Here is a 22,773-nt window from a genome sequence, read left to right on the forward strand (position 1 = left end):
ATGACAGCGCTGGCTGTTTGAGAACAGTAATGGGAGCCACCCTGGAGGAGGCCAGAAGTACCTGGGAACCACATTGGCCCCTGGAGGGAGGAGGAAACTCTTCCCAAGCCCTGGGAGCTAGCCTGGCAGGAAACCTCCGGAGGGGGTGAAGAACCCAGGGCTGACCCGCATTTGCCAACTCCTGGGCCTCAATCCTGGCCCCTGAAAGAATCCTCCCACGCCCTCCTCCCCAGCTTGCCAAGGGAGTGAGTCCCCACCTGCCCCCCTACTCTGCACTCCCTCCGGAGCTGGCTTGGCTTCGTCAAAAGCAGGGCCCATCAGGGTGGAGGCGGCGATGTGTCAGCTGGTATTCAAGCTCTGGTTGTGCGCTCAGATGCTCCCCCACCCCATCTCCCCAAATCCACCCACCCACCCCTTTACCCACTGCTCGGGGCCTTCTGCACTTCACAGAGGGAGACGGAGCAGCAGTCTTGAGCCCTTGACTGTTGGGGGGTGGGCGGACTGATACACTGGGCTCCTCCCTGGTGCCCATGGGGCAGTCCCCCCGCCCACGGACGCTGCCACCCGGCCAGGCCCCAGAGTGTGGGGGGCCAGAAGGCTACAGCCCCGCGCCACCTGGCCCAAGCGGACTGAGGATGCGCTCGCGGTGCAGGGACTTTCCGGCCCCCCGGCCGGGAGGCGATGTCTAGGCGGCGACCCCGGAGAGCAAGCTCGCTCCCCTGCCGCCTGCTGGGGCCGCTCTGGCCGAGGGCCCACTGGACGCCCCTGCAGGCGGCGCCCCTCCCCGGGCCGTGGCGCGTCCCCCGAGTCTCGCAGTATTTCCTTCCTGCACCTTTAAGAAGACCGCTGCTCCGTGGTGGGATGGTGTGTTAAGGCCACACAGAGGAAGTTACGCAGCCCGGATCAGACCGAGAGATAAAAGCCCCGATGGTGATCGTGAGTGATGGCAAGAGGATTTCGCCTCGGCATTAACTTGGAGAGGAGTGCAGGGGGGCCGTGAAGCGCCCCGCCATCTGGCCCGCGTCGCCCCCGGGGGGATGCCCCGGCGCCCCGACGCGCCTTGGCCGAGCCCACCCGGGCCAGGGGCCGCCCGGAGCCCGCGCGCGGGGCCTCGCCGTGCAGCCCAGGGGCCCCCAAAAGTTTGCACTTGTTAGCGGCGACCTCGGCGGGGGCTTGGCGGGCGATGCGGGCGGCGCGGGCGGCCCCCTCCCCTGGCCCGCGTCTCCGGGACGTCTGCGGGCGGCCCCCCCGGCGGCCGGAGGGCTCCCCAGCCCGGGTCTGACGGCGGCGGCGGCGGCGGCGGCGGGAGCGGGAGCAACGGCGGGCAGCCCGAAGCCCCTCGGCCCCAGCCCACGGCGGGGCTCGGCCTCCCTCCCGGGGCTGAGCGCCGGGAAGCTGCTCCGAGCGGGGTAAGGCGCGGGGGGAGAGCCGCTGCGGCTCGGCCAGCCTGCTTTCATTTTGAAAGGGCTTTGGGTGACCGTGCAGGCTTTCTTCCCGGGTCCCGGGAGGCACTTCGAGCGAGCAGCCCATACGAGGCTCGGCTGCAAAAGTTATTTGGTGGCGGCGGTTCCCGGCGGAGACCGTAGCCGCTGGGAGAGGGGTGTGTGAGTGCGCATTTGGAGCGGCAGCTTAAAGGAGTCGCTGGTCGCACAGTCTGGCTGCTCCCCACCGGGGGCTTCTTCGCACAGAGCGCGTATGAGTGTGTGTGTGTGTGTGTGTGTGTGTGTGTGTGTGTACTGTTCTGAGAAAGCTAGGCTGGGTTTGTGAACAGGAAATTAACCCTCCTCTCCAGCCCCTTCTCCACCCCAATCGGATCGCCACCACCTAGAGAGCCAGCCAACCCCCACCTCCACGCCTTTCCCGGGTATGTATGAGCTGCCTGGAGAAACTCTTTGCAGCCGCGGCTGGAAACTTCTTCGGGTACCTTTCAGGGGTGGGATATGAGGCGGCGTAGGGTGGGCCGGGGGGAGGGCTGCGTGCAGAGGGACCGGCTACGGGACTCCGTGAAGTCAGACCTGGAAGCGGCTGGCACGCAGATGGGGGGGAACTGAGGCAACGGGAAGGCGGGAAGAGGACCGTGGGCTCGGCGGGGACGCAGCTCCGGAGTAAGATGCCCAGCTCGCCCGGGGCGCGTCCGCCAGGGGCTCGCGGCTGGCCGCTGAGCTGCGGAAGAGCGAACAACTAATTCCGCAGAGCTTTGCTCCACGCGGTGGCGGTTCTAATTAAGGGAGGCGGTGTCAGATTAGTGGGCACCCACGGGGCCGTGCCGGGTTGGGCCTTTATGAAAGGCGTGATTATTAATTGCTCTCGAGTCTTGCACTTAACTTCGGAAAGACGCAAAGCGGTCGCGGGGATTATCTTGTGCTGTGCACGGCTCTGCAGCCCAGCCCAAGCGCGCAGACCAGGGGAGCCCTGGGCGCCTGCGGCTGCAGCCGGGAGCTGACTCCACCCTCCCCTGGCGGGGACCTTCACCCCACCCTACCCTGCTCTGGAGCCCGCGGTCTCTTTCTTGCGCCCCACTCTCCGAGTTAAACTTTTCGGGGATCTCCGGACGCCCACGGGCGTGGGGGACGCCAGGAGCCGGAGAAGGTTCAGGTTTCAGGGCTGAACTGGCAGGGTGAGCGTGGGCACCTACTGGACCTCGAGGGAGTGGGGGGGGCGGGGAAGTGATCCCTGCTGAGGCGGGGTTCCCCGTTCCATCCTGGATCCCGGCACTTCCCCCTGAAGGCAGATTTGACACCCTTGCGCTGCACCCGTGGGGAAGGGAAAGAGAACCTCGAGGAGGACAGGGTCCGGGGAGATGCCCCAGCGCCCCACGCCAGGCCCCCGGGGTCCTCGCGCCAAGTTTCCCAGGATGGTGGGAGGAGCCTGCTTGCAGAGCCCTGCCAGCTTCGAGAGGCGCTAATTCAATAAGGCAGAGAAATCTGAGTTCAGAAATCCTGGCAAAATCTAATTTTCGGGTTTTAATACCCTGGCTATCAGCCCCCCTTGGTTCCTGAGGACTCTTAAAAGAAAATAAAGCGCATTGATTCTATTTGTTTCTAGGAGCTGCAGTTTCTTAATAATATCAGGTGAAGATTTATTTTCCAAGGAGAAAGCAATCCGCCGGGATACAACCTCTTACTCTGAAATTTCCACTGCTGCCTTCTTCTCACTCCCTGCTTTCCGCCTCGTTATTCCGTTCTGGAGACTCTGGCGTCTCCCCCGTGCTTTTTTTTTTTTTTTTTTTTTTTTTTTTTGGCAAATGCTGGCTATAATATTTGAGAGCTGAAAGCCCAATTCCCCCCTGCCATGCCAGCAACACCCAATTGATTGATTAGATCTAAACACATTTATTCCCCCCCATCCTGCAGGCGTTGGCTCCCTCACCACCACCACCACCACCACCACCCCATTTCCAGGGAATGCCTGTCATAGAAGCCAACAGAACTGTAAAAAGCAATTTTTAATTAATTATTTATTTATTTTCCCTTTTTGTTGCCCTTGTTGTTTCTTACTGATGTTGTACTTATTATTGTTGTTATTGATGTCATCATTGTTGGATAGGACAGAGAGAAATGGAGAGAGGAGGGGAAGACAGAGAAGGGGAGAGAAAGACACCTGCAGACCTGCTTCACCACCTGTGAGGTGACCCCCAGCAGGTGGGGAGCCAGGCCTGGAACCTGGATCCTTATGCCTGTCCTTGTGCTTTGTGCCACATGTGCTTAACCCGCTGTGCTACTGCCGGATTCCCTGTAAAAAGCAATTTATAAGCTTTCTGAGTTGTGCCCAGCAATGGCCCCCACCTCGGGGCCTCCAGACCTAACTGCCTGCCTGCCTGCTTGCGCCCTGTAGATGAAGGGAGCTGGCAGCTGGGCCCTCCCTGTCAGCCCAGCCAGGTGCCCCAGGAGTCCTAGACCATCAGGAGCTCCCTACCTGTTAGTGAACAGTTGGGAGTCGGTGGCTAGAAGAATTAATTAGGAACGTGCTGTTTTCTGGGCAGCCAGAAGCACCAGGCACCGATAGAAGCATCCAAACATTTGCCTGGCCGAGCTATTTTATTTTTACTACATTTTCCCCCTCTCTGTCTCAGATTGTAAAAATAGTTTCCAGGCAGTTCTTTCTGAGAGTTTTCTAGCAAGGAGCCCATTCAAGGCCAGCAGACTCTATAACGGGTTTCTCTTTAAACAACTGTAGGTAAGATGGGAAAATGTGCTCCCCTTGGCTTCTCATTCATCTCTATCAAGAGCCCTTCAGCCAGGGCGCGGGGCAGGGGCACTTGCCTTAATTCAGATTTATGATTCCCCTGACCTGGGCCACTGGCTGGGGGTTTCTCATGAGGATTGAAGGCACCAAGGGGTCACACCCTCCTTGAACGATGTCCACCCCTCTGGTCTGTCATTTTTGGCAGGACTGTGTTTTTGTCTTGGTGGAGAATGGAACTTTTATGGAAACCTAGTTAACTCTTTAGGGACCTACTGTGTGTGATGTGTGAAACAGATGTTAAATGAGGGTCAGGCTGAGGTTAGTACCAGTGCTGCAGCAAGGTTGGGGGTTTCAATGCAAAAAAAAAATTAGAGACAAAATAACCAGAATAATTAATAATGCAGATGTTCTTGCTGTGACCTTTGCCCTATTGGCTAGTGATTTTGGCCAAAATCCCACACTGGCTGGACTCACATTGCCTTGGTGATGCATCAAGTGTCTGGGAAAAACACCGTATTACCAGAGACAGGTTTTTCTTAATATAATAGTTGTCTTTTATCTGTTTGGGCTTTTCAAGTAATTAGCAGTCTGCCTAAAATATCAATAGTAAAGCAGTCATCACAACAGGGACCCATGTGACAGTAGACTCTATGAGGATGATTGCGAAATTTTGCCCTTGAGAAGAAAATTTAACACATCGTCCTATCACCAGGTCCGCAAGAACCCTCATTTCTTTTTTTTTTAAAATATTTTATTTTTATTTATTTATTCCCTTTTGTTGCCCTTGTTGTTTTATTGTTGTAGTTATTATTGTTGTTGGATAGGACAGAAAGAAATGGAGAGAGGAGGGGAAGACAGAGAGGAGGAGATAAAGATAGACACCTGCAGACCTGCTTCACCGCCTGTGAAGCCACTCCCCTGCAGGTGGGGAGCCGGGGTTCGAACCGGGATCCTTATGCCGGTCCTTGTGCTTTGCGCCACCTGCGCTTAACCCACTGCGCTACAGCCCGACTCCCAAGAACCCTCATTTCTTAAGCTAAAATTTAAATTCGCCATTTTGGAGTTTGGAGCATTACTTATTGGTGCTTGATTCTTAATCGTTGCCCCCCCCCCAGACACAGCCAGATCAACTCCTCTGTCCCTGTTCACTCAGCCTCCCTGGCATCTATAGCTACAATATCCGCTCTGCTTATAATAGCATTGACGTTCTGACTTGTCAGTCATGGTATTTCTCAGTCAACCATTAAATCTTGGCTCCTGGGGATGCTTTAGAAAGTTACTGATCCCAACAGGGGCACCTCTGCAGACCTCACACCCCTACAGATGTGGGAAGAATACATCACTTTATTTGTGATTTTCAAGCATACACCCCATCTCCAAATGTGCAACTCCAATATTAATCAAAATAACCCAGTTTCCTTAGGAGACTCTGCTAATGCAGCCTCATTTTTTTCCCCTTGCACATTTTGCCAGAGAGCTTTTGTTCTTACACATCTTTATCCCTCCCTTTCTCTTTTTAATTTGTTGCAGGTGTTGTTGCTAATGAGCTCGCCCTCCTCTTTCTGACAATGAAAGACAAGCCAGACTCTGGATACCTGGATGGACTGAAAGCAGAAGTCTAGAAACTTCATAATAAGTTGCAGATGGCTACCAGCCAAGGTCAGCGAGCCCCCATTAGTGCGTGTCCTCACCAAAGAAAAGCCAAACTAGTGTCTCCCCAGTTAACACCTCAGTAGCTTTTTTATGTTTCAGTCCAGCCACAGAATTGTCACTTTATGCCCATCTGAAAAGAAATCTCTTTTATGGGTCCAAGTTGCCAAATTCAGCCCCATAGAGGGAACATGTCTCCAGCGAACATGCACACCTCCTGATTTTATTTTATCTTTACAATGTAGGACTGAAGGTTGTTTTGCAGTTGTGTTGAGCACATCACACATTAAGGGCCCTTTAATGACCAGGATTGATTGGAAGGACAAAAAATTAAAAGCAATCTGATCCGGCTTCCTGCAAGTCCAGATCCCTGCGGATTTTCTCCCGATCCCATTTCCATCCACTGTCACAATTTGAGAGTCTGCCTGATTTGATCAGATTCGCTCCTGGGAGAGGTGCAATGCCAAGGTTAGAAGGACGTGAAGTTATGGGCAACTTCTGGATCTGCCCATCAGCAGCCTGAGTGACACTGGCTCTGAGGTTTACATATTGGCCTTTTGGAAAAAAACAAGTTCTTCGCTGGGGTGGGGGGCTGACCCAGTGGAACTTGAGTCCCTGGGACACCTGGCCACCACTGCCTGGTAGATGAGGCATTTCCATGCTGAGGTTGAGAGTCCCACCTGACCCAGTCGCTGCCTCTCCAGGGCCTCTCTGGGCTGAGTCCCTATGGACAGCACAGCCATGCTGCACCTGCTGGCACTGCTCCTGTACTGCCTCCCTCTGGCCTCTGGGGACTACGACATCTGCAAATCCTGGGTGACCTCAGATGAGGGCCCCACCTGGGAATTCTATGCCTGCCAGCCCAAGGTGATGCGCCTGAAGGACTATGTCAAGGTGAAGGTGGAGCCTTCAGGCATCACATGCGGCGACCCCCCAGAGAGGTTCTGCTCCCATGTAAGTTGGTTCAATGCTATTCTGTTTGCTCAGACGAAATGGGGGTGGTGCTGGAACAGCTCCGGGGTGTGCATGAGCAGGGTAGGAGCGCCAACACAAAAAGTTGACTTGCCTCAGTCTTGAATGAGGACCAGGTGTCCACATCACCTTGGAAATGTGCCAAATAAGGCCAGCCCAGACCATGTGACATCTCCCATAAGGGCAGCAATAATCAGTGGGAACTCCTTGAGTATATGGATCAGGAGCTTGATAGACACCATTCCATGGAGTCCTCACCTCAGCTCAGCCCAGCTTAAGAAGGAGTTTTCAGGGGCAGACTCTGGACCTCTGATCATCATCTGTAAAATGGGCACAGGGTCACACATATGCATAAGGTGCAGAATGAGTGAACTCATTCATACTTGTGAATGCTCAGAATAAAGTCTGGCATAGAGCCATTGTCGCATAGGCATCAGCTGTTGTCATCCCCCATTGAACAGGTGGAAATCCTGACTTAACTACCTCCCAACAGGTGCCTTCCTGCTGGCAGTGTTCTAGAGTCTCCAAGCCAGTCAGGAGGTCGGGCAGGACAGCTAGGCTGCAGGAGCTGATGGGAGGACTTTGTGTCATCAATTTGCCTTTGGGGGGAACCTCCAGGTCTGAGTTTATGGCTGCAGTGAGTGGGTGTCCCATAGGACATTTCAGTCCTGTCACAGAATGTCCAAGACTCCCACTTGGACAGTCAGCTCTCGTGAGGCTGTCACTACAGAAGGTAGCAGGAGTTGCTTAGGGAGAAAGGGAGGAGGCAGTATAGGACTGGGAGTACGGGACTGGGTTGTCAATGGGGATCACTGTCCCAGGGACCCCAGGGGTTCACTGACTCAGGGACCGACAAAGAGACTGTCCCCTAAAGGTTAAGGTCAAGGCTGGAACCACCTCTGAACACAAGTCTCAGGCAGGCTTCCCACAGCACTGCACGTGAGAATCTATTTCTCCACACACTCCCCAAAGAGCCAGCCTCTGCCTCTTATATTAGAGTCTTGACTGTCTTTCTTCTCTTAAATATTAACCACTGTCTTAATGTGTTGGGTAAAGAGGGTGTGGGGTAGGGCAGCTTGACTGCAAGTCATTGGGCCAACTCTGGTCAAGGGCTTGAGGGGTAGAGATGATACAAGTCGAAGGCTCTCTTCTGGTCAAAGCTGACTCGGGATGCCCTTAGTGCCAGCCTTCTGCCCTGTCCCCAGCCTGGATGTCAACCCAGTCTGAGTCCTGGCAAGTGTCCTGGGGTGTGGAAGGAGCTTTAGTGCCTTCACCCTTCTCTTCTCCTGGGGAGACAGATGAGCAGGGTAGGGGAGGAGGCCACAGAGGGAGGTCCTCAGTGTCTTGACACCTGTCTAATGGACTTAAATATTTCATTATGGGTTGCCATCCAGTCTGTCTGTGCTTACAGATGTGCAGCTGAGGAGGCCAGGGACACTGCTTCAGCAGGTGGAGGGTGGTCTTGGGATGCAAGAAGGTTGCCACAGGAAAGAGGAGATCACAAACCCCCCACCTCAGGTTATCAAATGTTACTGTTTAGCGCAGCTTCCCCTGGGATATGTGTCAAATCTAATCAACTCTAGGGTGTTCTGAGGTGGGCACTAGTCTAATCTCATTGTAGAGATTAGGAAGGGCTGCCTAAACCTGTCAAGGTCACCCAGTTTAAAAGTAGACTGGCAGTGTGTCTGTGGCCAAGGCTTGTGTGTACCTACCAGGTGGCATGGCCTCCTGCTCTGAGCTTGTAAAGTGGAGATAACACCTCAGGAATATTACAGTGCTGCTTGGCTGTACATGTTCTGAGACATAGTGGGTGTTCAATGGTCAGGAGCACTCATTCACTCAACGTGTTGTTATTACATTCTTAGTATGCTTTGTTTATTTGTTTGTTTTTCTCAGCCTGGAGGGTGCCACACCCTGTGTTTCTAGTTCTTCGATGGCAGGGCTGACTGCCCCAACCAAGATAGGCAGTGCTAACTGGCCACTAGGGAGTATCATATTCATAGCCAGAGGGCCCCTCCCCCAACCCTGGCACCACCCCCCTCTCAGCACAAGGGCTTAGCCTTGCAAACCTAATGCATCCCTGTTCAGAGCCATCCCTCCTGTGGAGGGTGCTGGACCTGACCCAACTACTAGCTAGTTGGAGCCTGAGCCTTGAGCACCCTGACTGTGCAAGAGGAGAGAAGGGGTGGTTGTGGTTTTCAGGGTTCAGGGTGCAGACTTGTTTCCCACCAGAATCCCATCCTTTCACAAGGCCACCTGGGAACGGAACTGTAAATTCCAGCCTGGTGAGAAAGGAGCAGGGAAAGGAAGACCAAGATAAATGAATAAATAAAAAACCTATTGACTTTAAATGCACAATGAGAATTAATAGGGACGAGCTCTCAACTGAGGATTCTTGGGCAAGGGCAAAAGTTCAATGAAGGTGATGGGAAGAGAGAGGCAGCCCCTCCACCTCTGGACTCCACTGCGTCTGGACAGAGAGGGTCAGCCTACTAAGGCCACTGGGTCGTGGAGAGAAAGCGAGGACAATGCCAGCAGAAGGGTCTCCATCCCTCCAAGGCAACTGCCACTCCCAAGTTCCCTTGGCTGGTTGTGGGGGGCAGTCCCAGGGTGCTCTGAATTGCTCACAGATCCTTCTGTAAGGGGGCAGGATTGTGCCTCTGGACAAAGCCAACTCTTTTGGTCCAAAAGAGAGATGGAGTGTGGGTGTGTGTGTGGGGGGGGTGTCACAGATTGAGAAGGTGGTGTTTAAAGCCATCCTACTCCCACCCCCGTACACACACACACACACACACACACACACACCCCTAAAATGTAGTCCTTGGACTCATGTTGATAGGAATGTAGGTGCCTGAACCTTCCCCAGACCTGTTGAGCCAGAATCTGCAATCAAACAAGAAAACCGGGTGATGTGGATACATAATTCTCCAGTGGTGGGTGGAACCTGTGGCTGCGGCTGCTGCTTCTAAAGATTATGAAGACAGGGGAGGCCTGGGTCTCCTGTGGGGTCTGAGCAGGTCAAGGCACGTTGCCACTGAGAGATATGGGTCAAGAGCAGGAGTGTGTGTGTGTGTGTGTGTGTGTGTGTGTCTGAGTCTATGTGTGTCTCTGTGTGTGTAGGGGCCACATTAAGAAGTGAGGAAAAAAAAAAAAAAAAAAAAGAAGTGAGGGAGTGGATTTGGTAGTTGAGATCCCTGATTGTAGAGATGTGACAGAACTTTCCAGACCGAGGCAGCAATAAGCCAGCCTGAGTCACAGACCTAGATTCTGAAGACCTGCATCCCAGCTTTGCCACTTCTGGCTTGGGTGGTTGGGGAATAAGTCTTTAGACTCTTGAAGCCTCAGTTTCCCCCTCTGTTATGGGGATGGTTTTGGCTGCTTTGACCCACCAACATCCTAGAGGAAGGAAATTCCTCTCCCAAAATGTTTGAAAGTGCTTAGCAAGAACCAGTGGAAGGATCCCGGTTTGAGCCCCCCGCTTCCCACCTGCAGGGGAGTCGCTTCACAAGTGGTATCTGTCTTTCTCTCCCCCTCCTCTATTTCTCTCTGTCCTATCCAAGAATGACAACATCAATAACAATAATAACTACAACAATAAAAAAACAGCAAGGGCATCAAAAGGGAATAAATAAATAAATAAATTTTTTTTTTAAAAAAAGAATATAAATTCCTTGTCATTTATCTAACCTACAGCATCTTGACTTTCCCCTATGGAAATAGCTAAACATTAAACTTTCTATCTAAGGATACTTTACCATTCAAAGGTGTTGGTCTTTCTAGAGAGAAAGCTTGGTCTTCCTAGACAGAAAAGCCAAGAGAAAACTATAATGGTGCATCTTTGAGCACACTTCTTCCTCAGAGCTTGTTTTTCCTTCTCTGTGCCTCAGTTTACCAGATACAGAGCTAACAGCCCCATACCTCCTCCATGGGGTCTGCTGGGCTGATTAAAGCAGCTGGCAGGTGGGCTCTGGAGTCCGTGTACCCTTTCTTACCATGATACTGAATACCTCATGCAGGTCACAGGTGCTCTGCCTCCTGCCCAGCCTCGTTGTTCATAATATGCTTCCCCCAGCAGTACTAAGTGACTCACTTGGTCAGTGCCCCTGCCCCTTCACATTCTAGGGCCCCAGACTCACAGAGGAAAGTTTGGGGAACATTCCAGCCCAGCCTCCCTCAGTTCTCATTATATCCTTCCCATCAACAGACATTTCTGAATCTAACCTCATGCCAGGCACAGTTGTGATGGGAAAGTGAGATAATTCTTGCAGACAGAAGAGAAGCACAATAGACAATCAAGATACACAGCTCGTGGGGAGTGGGGAAGACAGAGACCCACGTGGCAGAGTGGAAGGAGGTGGGTCAGCTCTGTGAGCCCTCCCTGCCACAGTTCACCTCTTCCTGTCCTCCCACCCAGAATGCCTTCCATTGCTTCATTTCTGGGTTTTCCACACTACCCTGAACTGCAGGCTCATTTTTTTCCCAGCTTCAGGTTGGACCCTACATCCTCTAGGAAGCTTTCCCTGGCTTCCTACACAAGAAGTCCCCCCCACACATACACACACAATCTGGTCACACTCCTATCATTATACTCACTGATGTGGCCCAGAGCTTAAGAGCTCAGCTGTAAGGGGTAGACAGATAGAAATTAGATTCATGTTACTGTGTGACTTTTGACCTGAAGCTTAACTTCTCTGGGCCTCAATTTGTGGCTACCAGTAGAATATTTAACACAGGACTGCCAGGAATCAGAGAAGGTATTTATTCATACTGGCTATTCTGTGCCTAATGTCTGCTTTTCCTCTGGGAGCTCAAAGGCAATGCTGTCTCATCTCTGCATTTCCTCACCTATCCTTTGGCTCAGTGCTCAGTGCACAAATGCATAATCAGGTAGAAGGCAGTGTGACCCTGGAATGCTTGGCACAGGAGGAGGGATCAGGGTCAAGTCTTGCAGGAAAGCAAAGGGTTTCTATCAGGACAGTGGCAGCACCAGGAGCCCCCGCTTCTCTCTGTTGTAGCCCCTGTTCTGTGGGGTTTATCAGATAACAGCAAGTCTGAACAGTTCTGTCCTTAAGTAGGAAGTGACTTTGGAACCTGAGCTTCACCCAGTCTTTGTTAAAGCTGCTCATTCTCTTGAAATGCCTGAGGCAGAGCCCAGCCTAGGACAAGAATAGTTCCATGCATGACATCTTGTTGCACAGTGAAGTCTCTTTCCTGGGTTGCAGACAAGTGACAGGATGGGGCCACACTGCCCAAGTCCAGGGACACTTGAGTGCAATCCTTGCCCCTTAATTTTCTTAAGGTGCTGGATTTGGGTCCAAATATCACAGGCATGAAGATGGGGGTGGTGAGCTGGGCTGTAGTGGGCAAGAGAAAGGACCTGGAAGAGATGTCTTTCTAAAGTGTGGCCGAGATTTAGAGATTCTAGAGCTTTCCAGATTATACATCACTGTCTTCTTCAGGCTCATCTTCCTCTTTCTATATTCCCAACACCATTTTTTATATTTTTATTATTTGCTTTTAATAGAGAACTGCTCGGCTCTGGCTGAGGAAGTAAGCCTGGGACCTCTCATTTGGAGGTCTTGTGTGCCACCACTGCCCTGTCTTCCAAGTCCCTGTTTTCTTAATGTTTCACATTTCTTTTTTTATTGTGTGTTTTGTCATAAGATGCCCCAAATTGCCATGTGGATGGAGGGATAAGCAGGAAACATGGGTTGTAGATGAGACTTTGGGCAATGGGTTTCGTGCTTATCCCTCCTCTTCTGAGTTGGGGGACTTTGGGTCTATTGCTCATAGCTCTGAGACTCAGTTTTCTCATCTGGAGAGTGGGATTACATTATACATAGAACCTCAAAGGAAAGTTGCAGGAGTGGGGAGAGATGAGGCATGAAAAATTCTCAACTGAAAGCCTGACAACAATGCTCCAAACAGGGAAATATGTGTCATCCTAGAATCAAGCTCAATGCACAAAGGGAGTCAGAGGAGGAAGAAATCAGACTGGTGATACTACAGACCATCCTACACCCAGGGTGTCAGAGATGGGGGGGGGGCAGTCCTTCCCCCCGGGATCTTAAAACAAGTCACAGGCATGAAAACTAGGCCAGAAGGACTGGCATGTACAAAGATACAGAGCAAAGAATCCTGGAGGCATAAGAGGAAGGCTTGTCAGGAAAGAGACAAGCCACTTCACCTCCTGGTCTCAACCCTCCCCCTCCATAAGCCACAGGCCAGGAGTGCTGCTGTACCATTTGGTGGGTGAATAAACTGAGCTGGTCCAAGTGTCACTAGATAGCTGAGCTGGAATTCAACCTTCTCTGGAAGTTTAGGTCAGAGATCTGACAGGAGGGAGAGAAAGAGGAGGCAGTGGACAGGCAGAGGTCCAAGAGGCAGCTGGACATGGACAGGCATGGTCTCATGCTGAAGTCATGCTGGGCAGGCCAGAGACATCACTGTCCCAGGAACAGGACAAGGCTGCAAAGCTCCAGGCCCCTCCCTCACCCAGGCTTTCCTGTCTGGGATCTAGCCAGGTCCCAAAGGCCCATGAAGATGCCTGGTGCTCTCTTGGAGGGGACCTGAGCAATGAGGGAAGTGGGAAATGGCAAATGGTGCAGAAACCAGGGCTCGGCTTGCCTCGAGTTTGCAGGTTTTGATTTGTTTTTCAGCAATAGCAGATTTGCTTAAATATATGAAAATGTGTTTCTTATTCCCGAAGCACGTGCCAACTGCTGGTGGTGGTGGTGGTGGTGGTGGTGGTGGTGGTGGTGGTGGTGGTGGTGGTGGTGGTGGTGTGTGTGTGTTTGTGTGTGTTGGAAAGGTCGGGGGGTGATACTGGGTTAGAGCAGCAGGAGTGCTAGATTCGAGCTGGGCCACTCTGAGCTCCAGCAAAGTCATTGCTGCTGCTGGGGCACTGACACTGAGCCCTGTGCTTTGCCACTTCAGCCAGCTTTTCCTGAGTGATTCAGCAACATTTGGGAGTTTGGGAAAATCTAGCCTGGACTTCACACTTGGTCACCAATAAACACAAGGGGAGACTCCAGGGCAGATAGAGAGGTTCTAAGTACATATCTTGAGCCCAGCACAACACTAGACTTTTTAAAAAAAATTCCTTTGTTATGATGTTCTCAAAAATGAAAATCAAGTCAAAAAGACTTATTAAAAAAATGTAATGAAAATAGTGAAGTAAAGCAAATAAACATACATGAGTACACATAAACACACATACACACACACAAATGTAATGGGACAACACATAATTGCCCTCTGATTTTTGCTTCTGGATTCTTTCAGTTCTTTATTTTTAATTGGGATGTATGGAATTATGTCTGTTTTAGGCATACATGATAATCTCATATTTGCAATATTACAAAATGATTACCATGACAAATTTAGTCATTACATGGTTACATTCTATTCTATATAAAGAGAGTATGTTTTGAAAGATTAAAACATCTTAACTTGGGTTGATATTTGCATAACATAAGACCAATCATTAAAAAAAATCTATTGTGGTAAAGAGATTTAATATGAGGGGACCAAGTGGTAGCGCAGTGGGTTAAGCACACATGGCACAAAGCATAAGGACTGGTGTAAGGATCCTGGTTCAAGCCCCCGGCTTTCCACCTGCAGATAGGGTCGCCTCACAAGAGGTGAAACAGGTCTGCAGGTTTCTATCTTTCTCTCCCCCTCTCTGTCTTTCCTTTCTCTCTCAATTTCTCTCTGTCCTATCAACAACAATGACAGCAATAACAATAATAATAACCACAACAACAATAAACAAGGGCTACAAAAGGGGAAAAAATAGCCTCCAGGAGCAGTGGATTCATAGTGCAGGCACTAAGCCCCAGCAATAACCCTAGAGACAAAAAAAAGAGAGAGAGAGAGAGAGAGATGTAATATGAGGAGTTAGGCTGGGTGCACCCAGTTGAGCACATATGTTACCATGCACAAGGACCTGGGTTCAAGCCACCTGCTGGGGGGATGCTTCATAAGTAGTGAAACAGATGCACAGTACTCCGATGTCATGCCAGAGTCTTGAACCCAAATCCTTGCACATGGGAAAATGTGAGCTCTACCAGATGAGCTATCTCCCAGAGAGAGAGAGAGAGAGAGAGAGAGAGAGCAGCAGCAGCACTGCTCAGATCTGGCTTATGGTGGCACCTGGGCTTAAACCTGGAATCTCCTGGGCCTCACGCATGAAAGTCTGATATGCAACTACTGCACATCCCCTAGCCCTGCCGAGTCATCTTCAGGCATGTCTGTCAGTACCATTTTACATTAGCAGTGTTGTGCAACCACCACCTCTGTGTAGTTTCAAGATGTTTTCATCATCCTAATGGGAAATCCCATTAACAGCTGCTCCCCTTCCCCTCCCCGCTACCTCCCATCCTCGGAAAGCTCTAATTAGTCTACTTTCTGTCTCCATGGGTTTGTCTATTCTAGACATTTCATATAAATGGAATCATATAAAATGTGATTTTCTATGCCTGAATTCTTTCTCTCACGATGTTTTTGAGGTGCAGCCATGTTGTAGCTTGTGTCAGTACTCTACTCCTTTTTATGGCTGAATAATATTTCATTATGTGAGCTACCATGATTTGTCTATTCATCCATCAATTGATGGACATTTGGGTTATTTCCATCTAGGCGGACTATTATGAATATTTTGTTATGAACGTTTGTGTACAAGTTTTTGTGTGGACTTATGTTTTCATTTCTCTTGGGTATCTACCGCCAAGTGGAATTGCTGAGTCATATGGGAATGTTATATTTAAAATTTTGAGGAACTGCCAAGATCTTTTTCCAAAGCAGCTGCACCATTTTACATTCTTACCAGCATCATACAGGCATTCCAATTCCTCCACATTCTCACCAGCACTTGTCTTTGATTTTGTTTTTCATTAGTATAGCCAACCTAGAAAGTATGAAGGGGGGGTTGATTTGTATTTTCCTAACAGCTAATGATCCTGGGCATTGTGTACTTATTGGTCCTTACTTAGAGAAATCTTTGGCCTGTTTTTCAATTGGTTTGTCTCTTTGCTGTTGTGCTGTACACATTCTTTGTATATTCTCCATACTAGTGCTGTTATCAAACACTTCCCTCATATTACAGGTAATTTTTTTCACTCTTTTGTACATTGCCATGCTCAGCCTTTTCATTTCAAGTCAAGTCAAACTCGACTATTTTTCCTTTTGTTGTTTATGCTTTGAGTTTTATACCTAAAATATCATTGCTAAATCCAAGGTTCTAAATGTTTTACCCCTGTGTTTTCTTCAAAGACGTTTACAGTTTTAACTTTCATAAATCATTATGAGTTATTTTTTTGTGACTGATGTAAGATGAGTCCAACTTCTTTCTTTCGCACGTGGAATCCAGTATTTCCAGCACCATCTGTTGAAGAGATTGTTCTTTTCCCCATTAAATGTTCTTGGCGCCCTGGTGGAAACTCTTGACCATAGATGTGAGTAAGGGTTTATTTCTGGATTCTCAAATCCATGCCATTGAAATGCCAAGAATTCCACAAGTAGTATTTCTTTGTCTCCTCCCAAATACTCTGCAGGGTGGGAGCTACTTTTCTCCTACTGTTCCTACTTCCTGCATGAGGAAACTGAGATTCCAGTACTCAGACACTCAGATCCTGTGACCGAACAACTATACCCTGGTGAGGTTTGAGGTTGGGGACAGCCTGAATACAAAGCCCCCATCCCTCTCTCCCTCCCTCCTTCCCTCCCTCCCTCCTTCCCTCTCTCCTCGTGTGTGTGTGTGTGTGTGCGTGTGCGTGTGCGTGTGCGTGTGCGTGTGCGTGTGTGTGTGTGTCTCTCTCTTTTGACTTCAGGGTTATCACTGGGGCTTGGTGCCCATGCTATTAATCCACTGCTTCTGGAGGCCATTTTTCCCATTTTTGTTGCCCTTGTTGTTGTTATTGTTGCTGCTTGATAGGACAGAGAGAAATGGAGAGAGGAGGGGAAGACAGAGAGGGGGAGAGAAAGACACCTGCAGACCTGTGTCACCACTTGCAAGGCAACCTTCCTACAGGTGGGGAGCAGGGGGCTCCAACCAGGATCCTTACACCAATTCTTGTGTTTCACACTATGTGCGCTTATCCTGCTGCACTACTGCCTGGCTGCCCCTACCCCCCTTCTCTTTCGAAGGTCTCTTAAGCTGGAAGGTTAGCCTTCATTCTCAGTGCAGGGTAATCAGGGGGGAGATGCTGTGACCTGTGGTTTCTCTCTGGTCTTTGGACATCTCCCCTCATTTCTATCTTCATTCCCAACCTCAGCAGGGCACCTCATTTTGTGTCACTGCGTGCTTGCACAGAGTAGGAGCTATTAATAGATAAAAGCATATGTAATAATTATGTCTCCACTCCAGTGGACAGTGAAGTTTGGGAGCCATATAAGAGGCTGCCTAACACCAGAGGAGCCCTGATGTCTGTCAACACCTTAAGGTGGCAGTAACTGCTTAAAGGTGGGCACATGGAACCTGGTTGCTGGAGTCCTGAGCCACACCTTAGGGGAAGTGTGGCCACAGGTTAAGCCTTGGTTTTCTGGCCCCATGAGGTCACCTCTCACCTGTGTATATAACTCACAGTGATCCCACACTGCTCAGACCTGCCTCTTTTTTTTTTTTTTTAATTTTTTATTTAAGAAAGGATTAGTGAACAAAAGCATAAGGTAGGAGGGGTACAACTCCACACAATTCCCAACACCCAATCCCCATAACCCACCCCCTCCCATGGTAGCTTTCCCATTCTCTATCCCTCTGGGAGCGTGGACCCAGGGTCGTTGAGGGTTGCAGAAGGTAGAAGGTCTGGCTTCTGTAATTGCTTCCCCGCTGAACATGGGCGTTGACTGGTCGGTCCATACCCCCAGTCTGCCTCTCTCTTTCCCTAGTAGGGTGTGACTCTGGGGAAGCTGAGCTCCAGGACACATTGGTGGGGTCTTCAATCCAGGGAAGCCTAGCCAGCATCCTGGTGGCATCTGGAACCTGGTGATTGAAGAGAGAGTTAACATATGAAGCCAAACAATTTGTTGAGCAATCATGGATCCCAAGCTTGGAATAGTGGAGAGGAAGTGTTAGGGAGGTACTCACTGCAAACTCTAGTGTAGTCCTGCTTTCAGGTATATATTTTGCAGTAGTTTATGGATACGTGTGCACATAAGCTCTCTCTCACAGAAACTGGTGTATATCTAGGTTATGGGACTTTGTTGGAAAGTGAACTACCTGAGATGAAATTAGAGTGTACTATTAAAGGAAAGGTCTCACCCGAGTAATGAAGCTGAAGGGTTGTCATTCCACACATGAAGTCTCTGGATACATTCTGAGGTGAAGCATGTTGAGGTAGCAATCGTTGCTTTGGTTAGGTTGTGATCGGCAGATGCAATGTTATTTGGTTTGGATTGGGAGATGCATACAGGAAAGTGGGCCCTATCCAAGGGTTCCAGGACTGGGGGAAGTAGGGGCTCTATAGTGAAGATGTGAGGTTCCTGCTGTCTTAGGGTTCAAAAAGACAATCAATAGTTAATATTATCATCACATTATTTGTTAATTGGGTTAACTTTGAAAAGTCCCTTTGTTATGGTTTGCTGGACAGTACCCAGTATCTTGTATATAGCTGTGCTATTGGAAGCTTCTAATCTACTTGGTCTAGGCTTTTGAGAGAGTCCGCATATCAAATACATAGCCTATATATTAAAAAGATTCAGTTTGTCTTTTGAGAAACTTTGAGACATACAATTGATTTCCCCCTCTCATATTAATTAGCTCCTGATTTATATGTCTACATTTTGCTAGGAGTGTACATAAACACCATTCCCACCACCAAAGGACTGAGACCCATCCCTCCCGCCCACTCCCACCCCCCACTGGCCCAGGAAGCTACATGCCTACCCCTCACCACTGGGTTTTTACTTTGGTGCCCTACTTCAGACCTGCCTCTTAAAGGCCAGTAGGGCTCAAACCACCTGCAAATCAGGGTCCTCCCTGAAGTCATGCTGCGGAAAGTGGCCAGGAAGTGGGTGCCCTTGACCTGTGCTTCAATGTTGTGGCATTCTCCTGCCATAGCTAAGAACCTCTAGGGTTTTAGTCACCTAGAGAGCACTAGAGTTCATAGTGATTTGTGTTCTCTCCATGACAGTAAGAACAGAGGGCCAGTGACAGTGCAGATGATGAAACAGAGGCTCAGAGAGAAGAAGGGGCTTACCCAGGTTTGCACAGCCAGAAATGAGGCCAGAATCTGTCCCCAGCACCACGGTCACTGTCCCATTCTGCCTTGTACTATGATATGAACTTCTTGGTGGCTGTTCTTGAGGCTGGCAGTGAGCAACAACACAGCATGCCCAGGTGTGAACACAGAGGGGCCATCTCACTTGATAGGCCTATTTTACTAGGAAGGAATTACAAAGAATTATTGCTAATCGATTCCTCAAGATAGAAGCCCCAGTCTTTGTAGAGCAGCGCCTGACTCCAGAAAGGGACTCAGGTTGTCCTCAAGGAGCTGGATCCACATGCCCAGCACAGTTTGTCTTGATGTTTTCTGACTGTTCAGGCCCGTTGGTCCCTCTCTCTGCTGCTGGAGTCATTTGTTCACTTGATTCCAAGTGGAGGCCAGGGAAATAAAAGAAAATGAAATGTGACCAGGGTGTGTTCTCTCCCCTGAAGCAGAAGTCTGCTGTTGGGCAAAAGGTGACAAGGTGGCCAAAGAGCTGGTGCCTGTAAGTAACCTGAGAACTCCAGCAGTCATCGTAGTGACCTCTTTCTGTCACCAGACCATGGAAAGTGGATGGTGACCATTTGGAGACTGCAGGATAATTCCCTTTCTCTGGAATATGAGCTGGCCAAAGGCAGGTGACACAGAAAGAGGTGAGCTGGCCAAAGTTCACCCTATCTCTGTCCTTGTCCTCATGCCAGGCACCATCCCCAACCCTGGCCAATGGCTTGGGCTAGCACTGGACTGAGCCTGGGATCCTGGACAGAGATGCCCACTGATTGGCAACCAGGACCTGTGCAACCAACCCTATGCCAGTCTCCCTCACCATTTGGATGTCAACTTTCTGTTTGTAATATGTGCCTTCAACCTCAGAACCCCTCTGCAGTCCCAGATTCTGTGTCTAGCCTTTGAGACTTCAAAACTTAGGGAGGGAGAAAAAGAACACTCACCTCCTAGTTACCCAGGAGGACACGGATGGAACAAAGGCAAGAAATTGGCCCACACCTTAGCACAAACCCCAGAGCAGAGGCCTCCCTCTCTGGGGACTCACAGACCCCTTTGAGAATCCATGGTGTTCTTCTGGGACAGTGCCCACACAGACACAAATACACACACAAACTGCATTCATGCACACAGACATACACATGTGTACACATATAAAGAAACCTCTCACTTGCACAGTACATATACAGGTGCACATATCACATGGCACGCTCATGCACATACACAATTACATACGTACACAAAGCCATACACATGTGCACACACTACACATTCATATCTATACACTAACTGCATGCATGCACATGTGTACACACTGCACACGAATTGCATGCATGCACACATACACACACTGAACAGTCACGGTTGTAAACACTTGCTTCCCAAACTACCCTGAGTCTATCGGGGCTCATATGCCTCCTCTGAGGCAACCAAGTTCAGGAAAATCTGCATTTGTCCTGTGACTGTAGAACTATCTTGTACAGCCTCTTGCTCAGAGCAGGGCAACTTCCATGTAAAGTACCTACTGTATATCTCGAACTTGATCTGAGTCAATTCCTTGATTCCTCACAGAACATTTACAGTGGGTCCTCTATTTATACCCTTTTTTGTGCATGAAGAAGCTGAGGCTGTGAGTTAGGCCCATAGTCACACAGCTTCTCAACAGAGGAGCCTGGCACCTGTATCCCAGGCTGCCTCGGCCTGGCTGTGCTGGGGAGCTATTGTTGCTGTCAGTCTCTCCCCCAAGCGCCCTCCCCCCTCCATTCCCAGCAAGGAGACTAGGAGAGATAGGGAGGTGTGGGAGTAGAGTAGCATTTACCCTTCCCCTCCGCACTCTGAGCTTTGATGAGTGTGCTAGTCCACTTATTTGATAATTCACTCGTTTCTTTCTTTCTTTTTTTTTTTTTTGTCTCCAGGGTTATCACTGGGGCTCAGTGCCTGCACTACGAATCCACTGCTCATGGAGGCTAATTTTCCTCCTTTTGTTGCCCTTGTTGTTTATCATTGTTGTTATTATTATTGTTGCTGTTGCTGGATAGGACAGAGAGAAATCAAGAGAGGACAGGAAGACAGAGGGGAAGAGAAAGATAGACAACTGCAGACCTGCTTCACCGCCTGTGAAGCAACTCCCCTGCAGGTGGGGAGCCAGGGGCTTGAACCGGGATCCTTATGCCGGTCCTTGTGCTTTGTGCCATGTGCGCTTAACCCACTGTGCTACCACCCAACTCCCAATTCACTCATTTCATGTCTGTTTGACATCATGTGTGTTCCCACACATCAGCTCCATGGAAGACAAAATGGTTTTGTCTGAAGAAACTTAATCTGGTTTTCTGGGGAAGGAGTGTGTGTGTGTGTGTGTGGGGGTACTCACAACAATAGACAATGATGCACCTAAAAATAGAGGTTGGGGCCAGTGATGGTGGTGTCAGCCTGCACAGGGAAACTCATCCCTCCCACTGGAAATCCCAAGGGTCTAGCTACATCTCAGGCTGGGGGAGAGGCATGGGAAAGAAAAAAGGTAGAAGGGGGGTCGGGCAGTAGCGCAGTGGGTTAAGTGCACATGGCGCGAAGCACAAGGACCCGCGTGAGGATCCTGATTCGAACCCCTGGCCCCCCACCTGCAGGGCAGTCACTTCACATGCAGTGAAGCAGGTCTGCAGGTGTCTATCTTTCTCTCCCCCTCTCTGTCTTCCTCTCCTCTCTCCATTTCTCTCTGTCCTATCCAACAACGATGACATCAATAACAACAACAATAATAACTACAACAATAAAACAAGGGCAACAAAAGAGAAAATAAATAAATATTTAAAAAATTAAGAAAAAGAAAAAGAAAAAAGGTAGAAGATAAGATGGGTCAGCGAGAACAAAATGTCGTGGCCCATCTGGATAGTGAACTACTTAGCCATATGCCTGAGCCAGGTTCAAACCCCCCCCCATTACATTGAAGGAAGCTTAATTATTGTGGCTTCTTTCCCTCTTCAACTCTCCTTAAATTTTTAAAACTTTTATTTATTTATTTATGGATAAAGACAGAGAAATTGAGAGAGGAGGGAGAGATTAGAGGAAAAGAGATAGAAATTGAGAGAGGAGGGAAAGAGACAGAAAGACACTGCAGCCCTGCTTTGCCATTTGTGGAGCTTCGCCCCCTGCAGGTGGGGACCAGGGGCTTGAATCTAGGTCCTTGTGCACTCTGCTGTGTGTGCTTAATGAGGTATGCCATTGCCTGGCCCCTCAACACACACTCTCTCTGTCTCTCTCTCCTTCTGTGCCTCACTATTGCTATCTTTAAAAAAAAGTAGGGAGTAGGGCTGTAGCGCAGTGGGTTAAGCGCAGGTGGCGCAAAGCACAAGGACCGGCATAAGGATCCTGGTTCGAACCCCGGCTCCCCACCTGCAGGGGAGTCGCTTCACAGGCGGTGAAGCAGGTCTGCAGGTGTCTGTCTTTCTCTCCTCCTCTCTGTCTTCCCCTCCTCTCTCCATTTCTCTCTGTCCTATCCAACAACGATGACAACAACAACAATAACTACAACAATAAAACAACAAGGGCAACAAAAGGGAATCAATAAAATAAAATAAAATAAAATAATTTTTTTTTAAAAGTCAGTCATGAAGCCCTGGAGAAGGCAGGAAGGAAGGAAGGAAGGAAGGAAGGAAGGAAGGAAGGAAGGGCAGACCAGGTAGTTGTGCACCTGGTTGAGCGCATGGTACAGTGCCAGAGAGAGGGGAGAGAAGAAAAGAAAGGGAAGATGGAGGGGGGGTGG

The 22,773-nt window shown here is 49.7% G+C and overlaps 1 protein-coding gene across 6 annotated transcripts in view; it reads left to right on the forward strand.

Annotated features, from left to right (window-relative positions):
• The first annotated feature begins 428 nt into the window (after window positions 1-428).
• The window catches only part of NTNG2 (netrin G2), a 75,296-nt gene continuing 52,951 nt past the window's right edge, over window positions 429-22,773 (forward strand). The window contains exons 1-3 of one of the 6 annotated variants that reach the window (XM_060200435.1): window positions 429-1,409; window positions 5,716-5,844; window positions 6,081-6,789. In XM_060200435.1, coding sequence (XP_060056418.1) covers window positions 6,562-6,789 — 228 coding nt within the window. In that variant the 5' untranslated portion in view covers window positions 429-1,409; window positions 5,716-5,844; window positions 6,081-6,561. Of the gene's footprint in view, window positions 1,410-1,509; window positions 1,865-1,901; window positions 1,921-5,715; window positions 5,845-6,080; window positions 6,790-22,773 lie in introns of those variants that run through there. The other 5 variants (XM_060200439.1, XM_060200440.1, XM_060200441.1 and 2 more) reach the window with 5 other exon arrangements.

This window comes from Erinaceus europaeus, chromosome 10 (assembly GCF_950295315.1).
Source record: "Erinaceus europaeus chromosome 10, mEriEur2.1, whole genome shotgun sequence".
NCBI lineage: Eukaryota > Metazoa > Chordata > Mammalia > Eulipotyphla > Erinaceidae > Erinaceus > Erinaceus europaeus.